The 13515-nt window shown below is 40.6% G+C and overlaps 1 protein-coding gene across 1 annotated transcript in view; it reads left to right on the top strand.

Annotated features, from left to right (window-relative positions):
- Positions 1 to 12112, top strand: part of ANKRD17 (ankyrin repeat domain 17) — a 78111-nt gene extending 65999 nt beyond the window's left edge. The window contains exons 26-34 of the mRNA XM_088521972.1: positions 183 to 630; positions 1622 to 1777; positions 2010 to 2159; positions 3041 to 4689; positions 6485 to 6682; positions 7717 to 7965; positions 9365 to 9540; positions 9886 to 10050; positions 11511 to 12112. Coding sequence (XP_088378098.1) covers positions 183 to 630; positions 1622 to 1777; positions 2010 to 2159; positions 3041 to 4689; positions 6485 to 6682; positions 7717 to 7965; positions 9365 to 9540; positions 9886 to 10050; positions 11511 to 11570 — 3251 coding nt within the window. The 3' untranslated portion in view covers positions 11571 to 12112. The remainder of the gene's footprint in view (positions 1 to 182; positions 631 to 1621; positions 1778 to 2009; positions 2160 to 3040; positions 4690 to 6484; positions 6683 to 7716; positions 7966 to 9364; positions 9541 to 9885; positions 10051 to 11510) is intronic.
- Positions 12113 to 13515: the final 1403 nt, after the last annotated feature.

Below are 13515 nucleotides of genomic sequence, written 5' to 3'. Positions count from 1 at the left end.
ATGTAATAGTTGTACAAAAGTCCATGCAGTTGTTCTACTTGTTTGAGTGTTTTGAGTCTTGGTGTTTTTTCAAGTAGTTAATGAGCTCTTTGGTATGAGATGTAACATGGAAAACAAAATGACACAAAGTTCCTTGAGACAGATTAATACTGATTTATTTTTTGTTTTTCCTCTTCCATCAGATGAGCCGGAGGTCCCCATGGAGCCTCCTAGTGCTACCACAACCACCACCATAGGTATTTCGGCAACTTGGACAACTTTAGCAGGTTCCCATGGAAAAAGAAATAATACCATCACCACTGCAAGCTCCAAAAGAAAAAACAGGAAAAACAAAGTCACCCCTGATAACGTTCAAATTATCTTTGATGATCAACTCCCCATTTCCTATGGGCAACCAGAAAAAGTGAATGGTGAATCAAAGAGCAGCAGCACCAGTGAAAGCGGCGACAGTGATAATATGAGGATTTCCAGCTGTAGCGATGAAAGCAGCAATAGCAACAGTAGCCACAAAAGTGACAATCATTCTTCCACAGCTGTTACTAACGCACAGAGCAACAAAAAACAACCATCAGTTCTTGTCACTTGTCCGAAGGATGAGAGGAAAGCAGTTACTACCAAATCATCCATAAAGTAAGTTTTTGTGGCTGTGTACATGCCTACTCAAGGTGTTGACTATACATGGGAAAGCTGAATCCTTGTCTCCACGGTCAAATGGGATCAAATATGTTTTTAGGAAAGGATGAAACCCTGTATCCTTACTGCTGTTAGTCACAACTCCTGTTGTAATGAGGAGCATAAATGTGGTTTCAGTATGAACCTCAGTGCAGTAGGCTCAGAAGCAGGAGTCAGATATATACCACAACCCACTAACTTTATCAAAGTGTCAACATCTAGGTTCAAGCAGTTATTTAATATAATCCATTCCCACTTGAAGTCAGCAGTATTGCAGTTACTTTGGCTTTTCATTTCTTCCTTGCCTTGCCCAAGGCTGTCCACTGTTTGTTTTTAAAAGCTTTGACATTGGAGGCAGTCTTTAAGTACTTGCTTCCCTTTGGAAGAATTAGGGTTGTGCAGTGGTGCTGTTGGGAGATCTCTGGGCTGTCTCCAGAACCCAGTTTGGAAGGTACAAACTAGATGCACTCCACCTTTTTAACTGCTGGTGGATAGGACTTAGTCGGGGTCATGATGTACCATTTCCTTCCCTGAATGGGTATTGCAAGGACATAGCATATAGCACTGAACTAACTCCACATTCCCTGTGTGGTACTGTTGTGATGACAGCTGTGTTGAGCAGGAGCTTTGGCAATGCCAGCTCCTCAAGTGCCAATATCTTCAAGCACTGGGTGGTATGCTGATACCACATGCAAGCTTTACAAGTATTAGTTGAGTCTTTGGGCTGTTTCTAGGTGGCATGATGCTTATCGTCTTTCACCCAACATGATTGTTACTGTAGCTTATCAGTTGTGATTTTGGAGTATTTGTTGCACTGAAAGAGGAAATGGAGTTGGGAGGATGGAAGAATGAGCTAAGAGGGAATGAGCTAAGGGGATGGAAGTCATCTTTTTTTTTTTTTTTTTTTTTTTTGTGACCTTGTATTGAGAGCATTTAATTTCTTCTGAAGGTTGTCTGAAGTTATCAGTGAAGTGACAAGTAATTCCTTGTCTACGTGCACAAAATCTGGTCCCTCTCCTCTCTCTTCTCCCAATGGAAAGCTGACCATCGCTAGCCCTAAATGTGGTCAGAAAAGGGAGGAAGGATGGAAGGAGGTTGTAAGAAGGTAAGCAAAACATCCTTCCAAATCCCCCTTCTTTTTATGTCGTATCTCAAAGACTGTTGTAGCTTGAATCTAATTGTTCTTGCAGTTAGCAAATCTCCTTCTCTAATGGATGTGATGAATTTCCCAAACTGTTGCATACATTGAATCTTTATGGTGCTCTTTTGCCTATTCTGCCCATTGCTTCACACTGCTGAAGTGTTTCCTGCCTAACTTTGTGGTCTGTTTTGCCTAGGTCCAAGAAGGTTTCTGTTCCATCAACTGTCATTTCCAGAGTCATTGGCAGAGGAGGATGTAACATCAATGCTATACGTGAGTGCACTGGAGCACACATAGATATTGACAAACAGAAAGACAAAACTGGAGATCGGATAATAACAATAAGGTAAGCAGACTGCTGCTTGACATGTTCGCTTGTGAGTGTGGATTGTGTGTTTGCAATAGGGTGTTCCTTTTTTTTTATTTTATATATATTTTTTATTTCTAGAACATGATTCGAGGGAGAGAAATGAATGGGCTTGTGGTTAACCCCTAAGAATAAGCAGCCATTTTGTTTTTTGGGCAGGGGAAATGAATGGGCTTGTGGTTAACCCCTAAGAATAAGCAGCCACTTTGTTTTTTGGGTAGAGGAGGCAAAGGCAGTGGGGATGATGGAAAGATCTACCAGTTGCTACTATCATCTACTATCTACTATCTATCGGGTGACAGAGCACTGGAACAGGCTGCCCAGAGAGGTCGTAGAGTCTCCTTCTCTGGAGATCTTCCAAACCCGCTTGGATGCAGTCCTGTGCCACGTGCTCTAGGTGTCCCTGCGTATGCAGGGGGGTTGGACTAGATGATCTCTAGAGGTCCCTTCCAACCCTAAGCATTCTATGATTCTATGATCATACAAAATGTATGATAGTAAGATGGGGAGGCTTTTTCTATTGGAGATATAAATGTAGGCATCTATATGCTTGGCTTATTTAGGTTTGTCTGATGCCTAAATATGTAGGCGTTTAGGGAGATGTTTTTTTTCTTTTTAGACAAGACAGTTGGGTGGTTTTTTGTTTGTTTGTTTTTTCTCTCTCTGTGTTAGCATACTCGTCTTGAGCTGCTTTAGTAGTAGTTGTTATCAGGGAAGTGTCAAGCTCAGTCTCCTGGTAAGAGGTCTTTTCCGTGTCAATGTTAGCATGACAGGCTGAACCATGTGGTTGAAGTACTTATGTGTAACCTGATGAGTAAATGCTCTGTACTTTTACCTTTTCATATCCTTTCACTCTATAGGGGTGGCACTGAATCCACAAGACAGGCCACGCAGTTAATCAATGCTCTGATTAAAGATCCAGATAAGGAAATCGATGAACTTATTCCAAAGAACCGCTTGAAAAGTTCTGCTGCCAGCTCCAAAACGGGGTCATCAACACCTGCCATGACTACAGCTGCTAACAGTTCTCTTGTAGGGATCAAAGTGACCACTGTAGCTGCTTCATCAGCATCTCAAACTGCCTCTGCACTCACTGTGCCTGCAATTTCTTCAGCATCCACTCACAAAACCATTAAGAACCCAGTGAATAATGTGCGGCCTGGCTTCCAAGTTTCTCTTCCATTAGCATATCCTCCTCCACAGTTTGCACACGCTTTACTCGCTGCTCAGACTTTCCAGCAAATCCGTCCGCCTCGGTTGCCCATGACCCATTTTGGAGGTACTTTTCCACCAGCTCAGTCCACCTGGGGTCCATTTCCAGTTCGGCCTTTGAGCCCTGCAAGAGCTACCAACTCACCTAAACCTCACATGGTGCCTCGCCATAACAGTCAGAACAGCAGCAGTTCTCAGGTGAATTCAGCAAGTTCTTTGACGACTAGTCCAACAGCTACAACAAGTTCAGTGGCTTCTACTGTGCCTGGTCCTACTACAAATGGCAGCCCGAGTTCACCTTCGGTCAGGAGGCAGCTTTTCGTCACAGTTGTGAAGACGTCAAATGCTACCACCACCACAGTGACAACGACAGCGAGTAACACCAGCACAGCGCCGACAAATGCCACGTATCCTATTTCTACTGCCAAAGAACACTACCCTGCATCTTCCCCGTCATCTCCTTCTCCTCCTGCCCAGTCCATAGGTGCTTCTAGAAACAGCCCTTCAGACTGTGCAGCAGCCTCTCCGCATAAAGGTGCGCCTTCGTCTGATCAGGAAGTGGGTAGTCCGCCAGTAGTGGAAACGAGCAGCTCAGCCAGCAGCAGGCAGCCCAGTGCTGGTTCTGGGGGTTCCTCCGTGCACCCTGCTCATCAGCAGTCTCAAGGAGCTCCTCTGCAAGAGGCAAGACCTCCTCTTCAGCAACCTCAGGTTCCTGCACCAGATCCTCGAATGGTCGTGCCTCCAAATTTGGCAGCAGCAAGCACTTCTGCCCCTGTGGCAGGGTCAACTAATGCCCCGATGACCTACCCCATGTCTCAGACGGCAATGGGGCCTTCGCAGCCTGCGGCTAAGATGGAAACCCCAACCATCAGACCGCCTGTCCATGGAACTGGTAGCGTCCATAAGAATCCGGCTCCTGTGCAAAATTCTTCTGTCGCAGTCCTCAATGTTAATCACATCAAAAGGCCTCACAGTGTTCCTTCTTCAGTGCAGCTTCCTTCTACCTTAAGTACACAAAGTGCTTCTCAAAATTCAGCCCATCCAGCAAACAAGTCTATGGGTACCAATTTCAGTGCTACTTTACCGTTTGGGCCCTTTAGTACGTTGTTTGAAAACAGTCCTACGTCTGCTCATGCCTTCTGGGGTGGTTCTGTCATTTCACCTCAGACAGCACCAGAATCTATTCTATCAGGAAAGTCTTCATTTTTGCCAAACTCGGATCCCTTACATCAGTCGGATACTTCCAAAGCCCCAGGTTTTAGGCCACCATTACAGAGGCCAGCTCCAAGTCCCTCAGGTAAGTGCATGTTTTGTGTTTGTATCTTAATATTGTTTTCAACTAATCGCTGCTGCATGCTTGTGTTTTGAACTTCCAGTATTTTCTGCATCTGCTTTTGTAATTGTTAACAGTAAATCCGTTTCTGCTTTGCACTGAAATGGGACTCTAATAAATTTAATCATGATTTTTATATCTGTAAGCATAGTTCAGGTCACCTCTCCAAGTACCTTCTCTAAAATCTAATAACTACTTAGCAGCTGATGTATTTGATGGTCCACCAGAGGCGTTCTTTTTGACACTAAACTCTGCTCTTCAGTGATAGCTCAGATAGTAAAACAGTTCACTGTTTCTTCCTGCTTTCCCTACTACCATCTGTAGGCATTTCACTCTGATAACTTGCTTGTGCTTAGGCTACAAAAAAATTTACAACTTCTTCAAAGTGTTAGGACAATATTTAAAAAAAAAAAAAAGTCTTAATGTGACCTTGAATGAAGAGGATTATGTTTTCTTCAGTACTCAATTTGATCAGAAAAACCAATTTCACTGATGTGCCGAATTTTGCAGTAAGATTTTAGAAGCCCCCAGCAAATAGAGTTCCTGCAACCTGTGCCCCTTGTAATAAGATGCACAAGTTGTTTATCTAGCTTTGTGTATGAATCAAGACACATGTAACAGCTGTTGTTTTCATATTTTGTGAATATCATATCTAAAGCGGCTCTTGAGGGAATCTGAATTTGGTCTGATTTGTTGTCCTTCTTATGCATTTGTACTTATTGCATGCCCGTATATCACATCACTTGAATCTGTTGAACAGTGTGAGTAACGCTAGCACTCTATCCACAATCATGTGAGCTCAGTTCTTTCTGAAGGCTTCAGATACAAGCAGATCAAGGTGGAGCGGTCTGAAGAGTCAGAAACTATTATGTTCGTAGGAAAATAACTCCCTAGACCCTGGAAAACTTGAGGGGAGAAAAAGAGCTTGTGTTTTCATAAAAGACAGTACAGGGCAGGCAGATATTCTGTTTTCCTCCTCTTCTGCCTATCAATGGCAAACATTTTTTTTTTTTTTTCTAACTACTACTATGGCTACTAATTCTAGGTTTCTGTCCTTAGCTGGAGAAAGATGAATGGTAACAAACTTCCTTAATTTCTTTTGTTTCTTAATATCTTAGATGGATTTTTTCCTTCATCGAGGACATGGAGAGGGATTTCACTTCTGTATTTTGGGTATCCCTGTTAAGATAAATTCTTCTTACAGAATTGGTGCCCCTTTATCCCAATTGGATACCATTTTCTTAAACAATTGAAAATGCATTTCTGAGTTGGAGGAAAATGCTTCAAAATTGATCTTGATGCTTATAAGCTTATTACTGTTTTTCCCCACAAAGAAACAAAATTCGAGAGGAGAAAGTACAAAAAAACTTGAGTATTGTCTCAGCTATTCTTATTTGGAAAGTGTAATCTCATACTGTAGCAAGCTTAAGTTACGGATTAATAAAATACTGTTATGCCAACATGCAGTTATATCAGAACATGGATTCTGTTCCTTGAATTCACTGTCACTGAAGATAGCTGTATGGTAACATTAATTGTTCTTGATTTATCTGCAACTCTTCACAGTATGTGGCATCTGTACTGTGTAAGAAGCTTAAGTCTCTCTATTTTCTTAACCAAATGGAAAAAAAAAATCACCAGTTGGTTGGGTATGGATCTTCCTTTTTTCATTTCCCGTTTTAACAGGCCTCTTGACAGAGACATCTTTATAGAGACTTTTTTCAATAGTGGGAGTCACTTGTGCCAATTTCTCCCTTAGGTATTGTCAGTATGGATTCACCCTATGCTTCTGTAACACCTTCCTCTACACACCTGGGTAATTTTGCCTCAAACCTTTCGGGAGGTCAGATATATGCACCTGGGACACCTCTGGGAGGACCACCTGCAGCTGCTAATTTTAACAGACAGCATTTTTCCCCACTTAGTTTATTGCCTCCATGTTCATCAGCATCAAATGGTGAGTTCTAGTCAGTGGGAAACCAGTTGAGAAGCTATCATATAAATCAAAGGGCCTTGTGTACTGCTTATTTGAAATAGCTTGTTCTCCTCTTCCATTTCTAGCTATTTTTCACTTGGGCAGGGGAGGGATGTGTTTTAAAATTCTGCAGCCAGAGGTTTCAAGAAAATTCCCAATGGAAGTTTTGAACTGTAGTCTCTGTTCTTTTCATAGCTGAACTGGGTCATGCTTTTGGAGTTCTCTATCTCATAATGAACGCTGGACTGTTTGCTAAGTCTCTGCCAGGGTTTTTAACTTTCCCTTCAGTCATATTACAAAGTGATCTGTGTTTTGGGGTTTGTTCAGGTAACATGTCAAGTGTGAGTGGTAATGATGCTTTACTTAACCTACCTATACAGCACTAGCTGGTTAGGCTTCTTGATGCTCCGTAAGCTGGACTGTGTAATGTATTCTAGGAGCGAAAGCTAAATGAAGGCTCTGGTACTTCCCTTTGCTATCTCCCTCTGCAGTTGTGGTTTTGCTAGGTTCTTTTGTGGACAGTGGTGTTTTTTTTTTTGTTTTTTGTTTTTTAAAAAAACTATTCAATGCTGAGTTATTCAGGGAACAAATTAATCTTTGTTTTATTTTACTGGCGGCAACAACAACAATAATAAACATATGGAGGACTTAAACCAACAGAAGCAAACATGGGTTTACTTGAGCTATGCTTTTGGATATAATCCTCAAATCCTGTATTGCTGATGGACAGTAATGCTTGATTACAATTTTGAGCTGTTTCAGTCAGTCACACTGCATGTCCAGTAGCTGCCAGTGTTTGATAATCATTTTATGTGAGAAACTAAACAAATTATGAATGTGTCTCTGATCTGAAAGTAAAACTGTTCAAGTAATCCTAAAGTGTCTGCTGTTGTAATGTGGCACTAACAAACTACCCATTTTCATTTGTTTGGTGTGTGGTTTGACATAAAAGGAGAGATTTATGGTGACTTGAGAGGATATTGCTCATGTTACTAAATGCTCTTGTTTTCCTGTAGAATCTCCTGCCCAGTCAGTGTCTTCTGGAGTAAGAGCACCGTCTCCTGCTCCTTCAGCGGTGTCCTTGGGATCAGAAAAACCCAATAATGTTTCTCAGGACAGAAAAGTTCCTGTTCCAATTGGGACTGAGCGGTCTGCACGTATTAGACAAACTGGAACTTCTACTCCATCTGTTATCGGGAGCAACTTAGCCGCTCCAGTGGGACATAGCGGTATCTGGTCCTTTGAAGGTATAGGTGGCAATCAAGGTATGTAGTGTTAGTAGATATCACTATGCTAGTATTTTACTGTAATATGTTTTCCTTACTTTGCTTTGAAGCTGAAGATAATGCAGAAATGGATGTCTCTGTTGCAAAGGTTTATTCTTACCTGAAGTAATAAGGAACAAGGAAAGTAATACCACTTATATGGGGATTAACTGGTTCAGGATTGATACGTTTCAAAAGAGGTGAAAGTGAAGTAACTGGATGTATTTTTCTTTGTGAATACCTATAATTTTATGTACTTTCAACTTGGATGTGGAATTTTTTTATTAGACTATATTCTGCATTTGTTTTTCCCCTTGTTCTGTCTAGTCACCTTCTTTCCTTTCACTCACACAAGGATCTTAGCTTTCCTATAGTCTTTTGGAATTCAGGATTCAAGAATTTATTAAAAAATGTTTGTCATCAAAAGGATATCTCCTCAGCAAATGCTTAAGACTCTGGGATGTAATTTAGGTTGGACTGATAGTTTAAGTCATCTTTTTAGGCTGGTGGGTTAATTGAAGTCAGAAGGGACCTGCGGAGGTCATCTCAACCTCCTGTGTAAAACTGAGTCAAAGGTGGAGTCACATTAGAGGGTGTTTTTTTTTTTCTTTTGATGTCTATTTAGTTTATTTTGGTAAGGTTACTTTATTTCTTAATTTGTCCATTACTCTAGATTTTCAGCTTAAAATGGAATTTATGCTTTAATTCATGTTTTCTTTCAAGAATTAGGATGGTTTCAGACCTACTGTTAAATTTCTTCCCACAGCATGTCTGCAACCCCTCTCCTCTTTATCCCATAGTCATATTTGCCTTATTTTGTATGGAAAATTGGCCTATGTAATGTTTTAGATGGAAATAATAGCTGTACATCAGCTGTCCCATGTCAGTTAATAAAGCTTGTATGTAAGCATGCATCTCCAGCTAGCCATTTCCTGGTTTTGCCTGTAAAAAGTGCTTCTGGGTCCGTGTGTTAATGAGATGGCTCAAAGGGAGGGAATCAAATGAAACAAGTGACCTTCATAGCACACAGCGTGATCTCTTTGCAGCACCACGCCTGCCAGGAATTTAGGGTTTTGGAGGAGGAAGAGTTGCCACAAATGGCGTTTTTGTATTTCAGAGGTTAAAAATTGCAGAGGTTGTGCCTTAGTTGCGTGTTGGGTTTCAGCCCTCTTTGCCACTGCTGAGACTGAGGTCTCTGCTTCGGAGTATCTCTCCACACAGGTGCTGTTTCTGGTGTGCTCCATCCCTTCCGCAAAAATGTTAATTGCGATGTATGGGAAACAGTAACTGAGCCATCATTTTCATAAATGTTCTAGTGCCCAAACATTCAGGTTGGGGGAAAGGATTATTAGTGTGCGTTCTGGGTAGTAACCCGCTGCAATGTTGGTGTCTGCATTAGATAAAGTGGACTGGTGTCACAGCGGAATGGGAAGCCACATGATCCACAGGCCCATGTCAGACCCAGGCGTGTTTTCGCACCAAGCGATGGAACGCGACAGTACGGGAATAGTGACGCCTTCCGGTACATTCCATCAGCCTGTTCCTGCAGGATACATGGACTTTCCGAAAGTCGGGGTAAGGATTCTCTTATTGCCGATGTGCTATTTTATTTCCACGCTTGTGCATGAGGCAGATGGGCTGCTTGAGGTATCGTTCATTTGCACTATTCAACATGTATAAGGTAAATATTTAGGAACCTTCCCAATGTTGTAGGCAACCTAGATTTAATAAAGGTCTTCTGTTTTCTGTGCCAAGAGAAAAAAAAATAGATGCTCAGAAGAGTTTTTAGGCTTGTGTTTTCTATTACTGCTTTAAGGTGGAGAAATTCTTTAGCATGCCACCTTTTCTGTCGTTCCGTATGTGCAAGAATACTAGCATTTATGAATACACAGTGATTCTTTGTTTTTTCTCCTTTTTTAGGGTATGCCTTTCTCTGTGTATGGGAATGCAATGATTCCTCCAGTAGCCCCCATCACAGATGGTACTGGAGGTCCTATATTTAATGGGCCTCATGCTGCTGACCCATCTTGGAACTCACTGATAAAGATGGTTTCAAATTCCACAGAAAATAACGGGCCTCAGACGGTAACATTTTGGTCTTTTTATTCATGGTTTTAACTTAACAGATAGTGTGATCAAGACAAAAACATTCTAGCTGTGAGAAAAATGTCTTGTATGGTGCTGCCTGTTTTTCCTCATTTATCTGAGCTGATACACCCCTGATACACACTGTGCTGTATGTGTGTATTCTGCGACCACAGTTGTGCATATATATTTATATATATACACACATGTGCACACACACATGTATTTAAAATTACTATCATGTGCTTCAGGACAGATGCACATTTGAGATAATGTGCGCTTTTGTGAAGGAAGACATTTATTTTTCTTATGCAAATCTACCTTTCTGGAAAAGAGGATACAGCATGACTCTAAATGATTATTATTAGAGCCAGAAAGGTGTAACGCCTTCCTGTCTTGAGAGTTGACATGAAAAGGGAGAAAGTAGCTCTTCCTTAAATGTTTTTAGCAATTTCTCTGATCTTTCATGGGTTAGAGGTCTTCTCATTAAATAGAACTTAGGTACAGGGATTACATTCCCCTAAACCTCTTGGCACTGCTTGGACAGCCCCTAAAACAATCATGGATCAGTAGTAGTTCTTGTCATCTTTAATCTTCCCTCTATATTTCATTATACACTGAGCTGTGGACTTCAGTTAGCTTGGAACACTCCAAGGAGCAGGCAGCACCTCCCAGCTCTGGCAGATTGTAGGGTTGCAGCAGAGTAAGTAACTTGTTCCTTAGGCATAATTCATGTATTGCTCTGAAGTGGCACTTTATCATAATTTATCAACTTCAGGTTTAGTTGAAAAACCATGGTCCCACAAGGTGTTACCTGGGTTGCATTTGTTTTCTTTCTGAAGCTGAGGGTGGTGGTACAGATAGGTAAAAAAAATACTCAGGGTGTCAGCCTGTTCTGTCTTTTGTTCTGAAAACTTTAGATCTTGAGGTGTTGCCCTTGCACACAATCCTGTGCATATGCCAAGTCCTGTTATATCTCCTGGACAGGGACTGGGCATGCTTTGAGACCATATTTATTTTCCTTGGAGTACATTATTCATGTAGAAAGCTATAATTTATTGCTGTGCTGGAGGAATTGTTGACATAATGGTGTTGATTTCACTCTTTGCATGGGCTATTAAGGCTTCCCACTTGGGCTGGGAGAGAGTATTTTTTTGCACTATGTGGGAAGGAACATGCAGGCAGATCATGGTGCCGAAGAGAAAAAGCTACAGGCAGAAAGATCAAAGATCCTGTTCCCTCTTCAAAAGCCCTTTTCTCACCTGAATTAAAAGAAAAAAAAAAAAGTCATGAGACTAACTCAGTGTGGTTTAGGTTTACTCATGATTGATAGTTGCATTGTCTGACATGGAAATTAATTTCAAAGCAGTTGAAACTGTAAGCATTTTTGTGTAATTGGCATTTCTGAAATATTTTGAGAAGCCCAGAAGTATGGTGTTAAATAAAGCTCTCTCTTTCAGGTGTGGACTGGAACTTGGACACCTCACATGAACAGTGTGCATATGAACCAACTTGGCTGAGTGGGATCAACTTGCTAGCCTTGAGATTCCTTTTTTGCAAAGGAAAACACAAATGGCAGAAACAGTTTATGTGCTCCCAGATCATTCTACTGATGTGCTTGACTGAAGTGTGTAGGCTTTTTGCAGAAGAACTTACTAACTGACCTTTTTCTGTGAACATTGTGACCGCCCATTCCCCATCATCATACGTTTCAACTTAGTTAGCCTTTATTCTTTCCCCTTTTTCTTTCATTTTTTTTTCTTTTTTTTTTTTTGACATAACTTTCTGTTGAAGCTGTTCTTTGGCTGGTTGGTTTTAGTACTGTAAACTGCTTCTGAGCAACACAGAAATTTAGCAAAATTATGTAAACTTGATCCTGAAGTTTTAGAATGGCAAATAAATGTACAATTGTTTACATAACAAATGGCTAAGCAGAAAGTAAATTTCAATATGTCAGTATAGAGGCTCTACTTTATGTAGACTTAAATTAATGTGAGATATGTACCTTCATATTCAGAAATCTGGATGTTTCCTTCATACATTAAACTATTAATAAGCATAACTTTTCTACTTGTGTAATTTAAGTACAATATAAAACGGGCATTATCAGACTCTTCTTTTCCAGATGTGTTGGATTTTTTTTGAGAAGGCATACATCAATTGTGACAAGATGTTAAGGGTTTCCACTTTTCTTCTTTCAAAGGCTTTTCAGCAGAAAAAATGCTTGAGGAAGCCTTTTGGCACCTTCTGAGTTGTCTCCACACACCAACTCTTGTACATGCCTAATAGACATGGTAAATGTATCATTTAGTGCAGTATCTAGTAAGGATAATTCTTAAAATGGGATTGATGCAGCAGGTTTGTTCTGTTTCATGAGTGTTCCCAGAGCTTCTGTTTCTCTGGTTCCTTGTTTTGTCTACACAGGGTGGTTCAAGATATACTTCTGTGTTTTTTCCCAAAGGAAAGCATTCACTTGAAGTTTTAGTAGACCTTCACTGATAAAAACTGGCTGCAGAAGAAAGCTTATTCAGAATAAAAGACTTTGTTTTAGCAGGTGATGCGTTGTTCTGAATTGGGTCACTATTTCATGAAGGTTTACCTTAAAAAAAAAAAAAAAGGCAAATTAAAATTCCCTTATGGTAATCCTTAGAAACTCTTACCTTCTTGAAGTTGCTTGGGGTGAGCATTGCTTCTGTAAAGCAAACTGCTGTGTCATCTGAGGCAAATTTCAACTGATACAGTGCAAGTCAGATAGCAGTACAGTGTACATATGTATGGTTTGAAGTACACTTAAGTCAAATGTGGTGGGTGTTGTTTTTTGGGTGTGCTTTTTTTGGACAGGATACATGGTTTGTTACTGGTTATTCTGCATGGAGGAAGGCTAAAAGAAAGCTTGCGTCTTTAGTGTGGTGTCACTGAGATTTCAACCCTTCTGTCCTTTCTGTGGAAGTTTACTGTTCAGAGGCATCTTTGGAATCGTTTCAGAGGAAGAAATACCCAAGATTAGTTAGGTGATGTGACTTACTGTTTTAAAATTTCAGCCTCTGTTTTGTAATTTGTCATGATACCATCTTAAAGACCAGAAGAAGAAAAGAAGAAAACTCACTTTTCCAAGTATTTGAACTAAGATATATATTGTGTAACAAATTAGTTGGTTTAGAAAGGACCATTAATAATTTAAATTTCATTTCAGCACTTTAGTATTGAAGTGGGGAACAGTGCTCTTTATGCCTTTCCTATAACCTTGCCCATACTTAAGATTTTTGTGCTGAATGCTAAGCACTAATTAGGATTATTTGCGTTCTTACTCTGAAATAATCTTTCTGAGAAATACCACTCACTATTACAGCAATGTATTTCCATGGGTCAAAAGAACAGGATTTCTGGGGATATGGTTTCTATTTACCTCTATTTTGCTAACTTGAAAATCAAACCTGCGGACAGGGGAGCAGAGGCTGGATGCTA

Source organism: Tinamus guttatus, unplaced genomic scaffold, assembly GCF_059628265.1.
Source record: "Tinamus guttatus ecotype Peru unplaced genomic scaffold, ASM5962826v1 Tinamus_guttatus_pri_ptg000140l, whole genome shotgun sequence".
Taxonomy (NCBI): domain Eukaryota; kingdom Metazoa; phylum Chordata; class Aves; order Tinamiformes; family Tinamidae; genus Tinamus; species Tinamus guttatus.
Note: the sequence above shows the minus strand (reverse complement) of the source record. Positions and strands in the feature narration are given on the sequence as shown.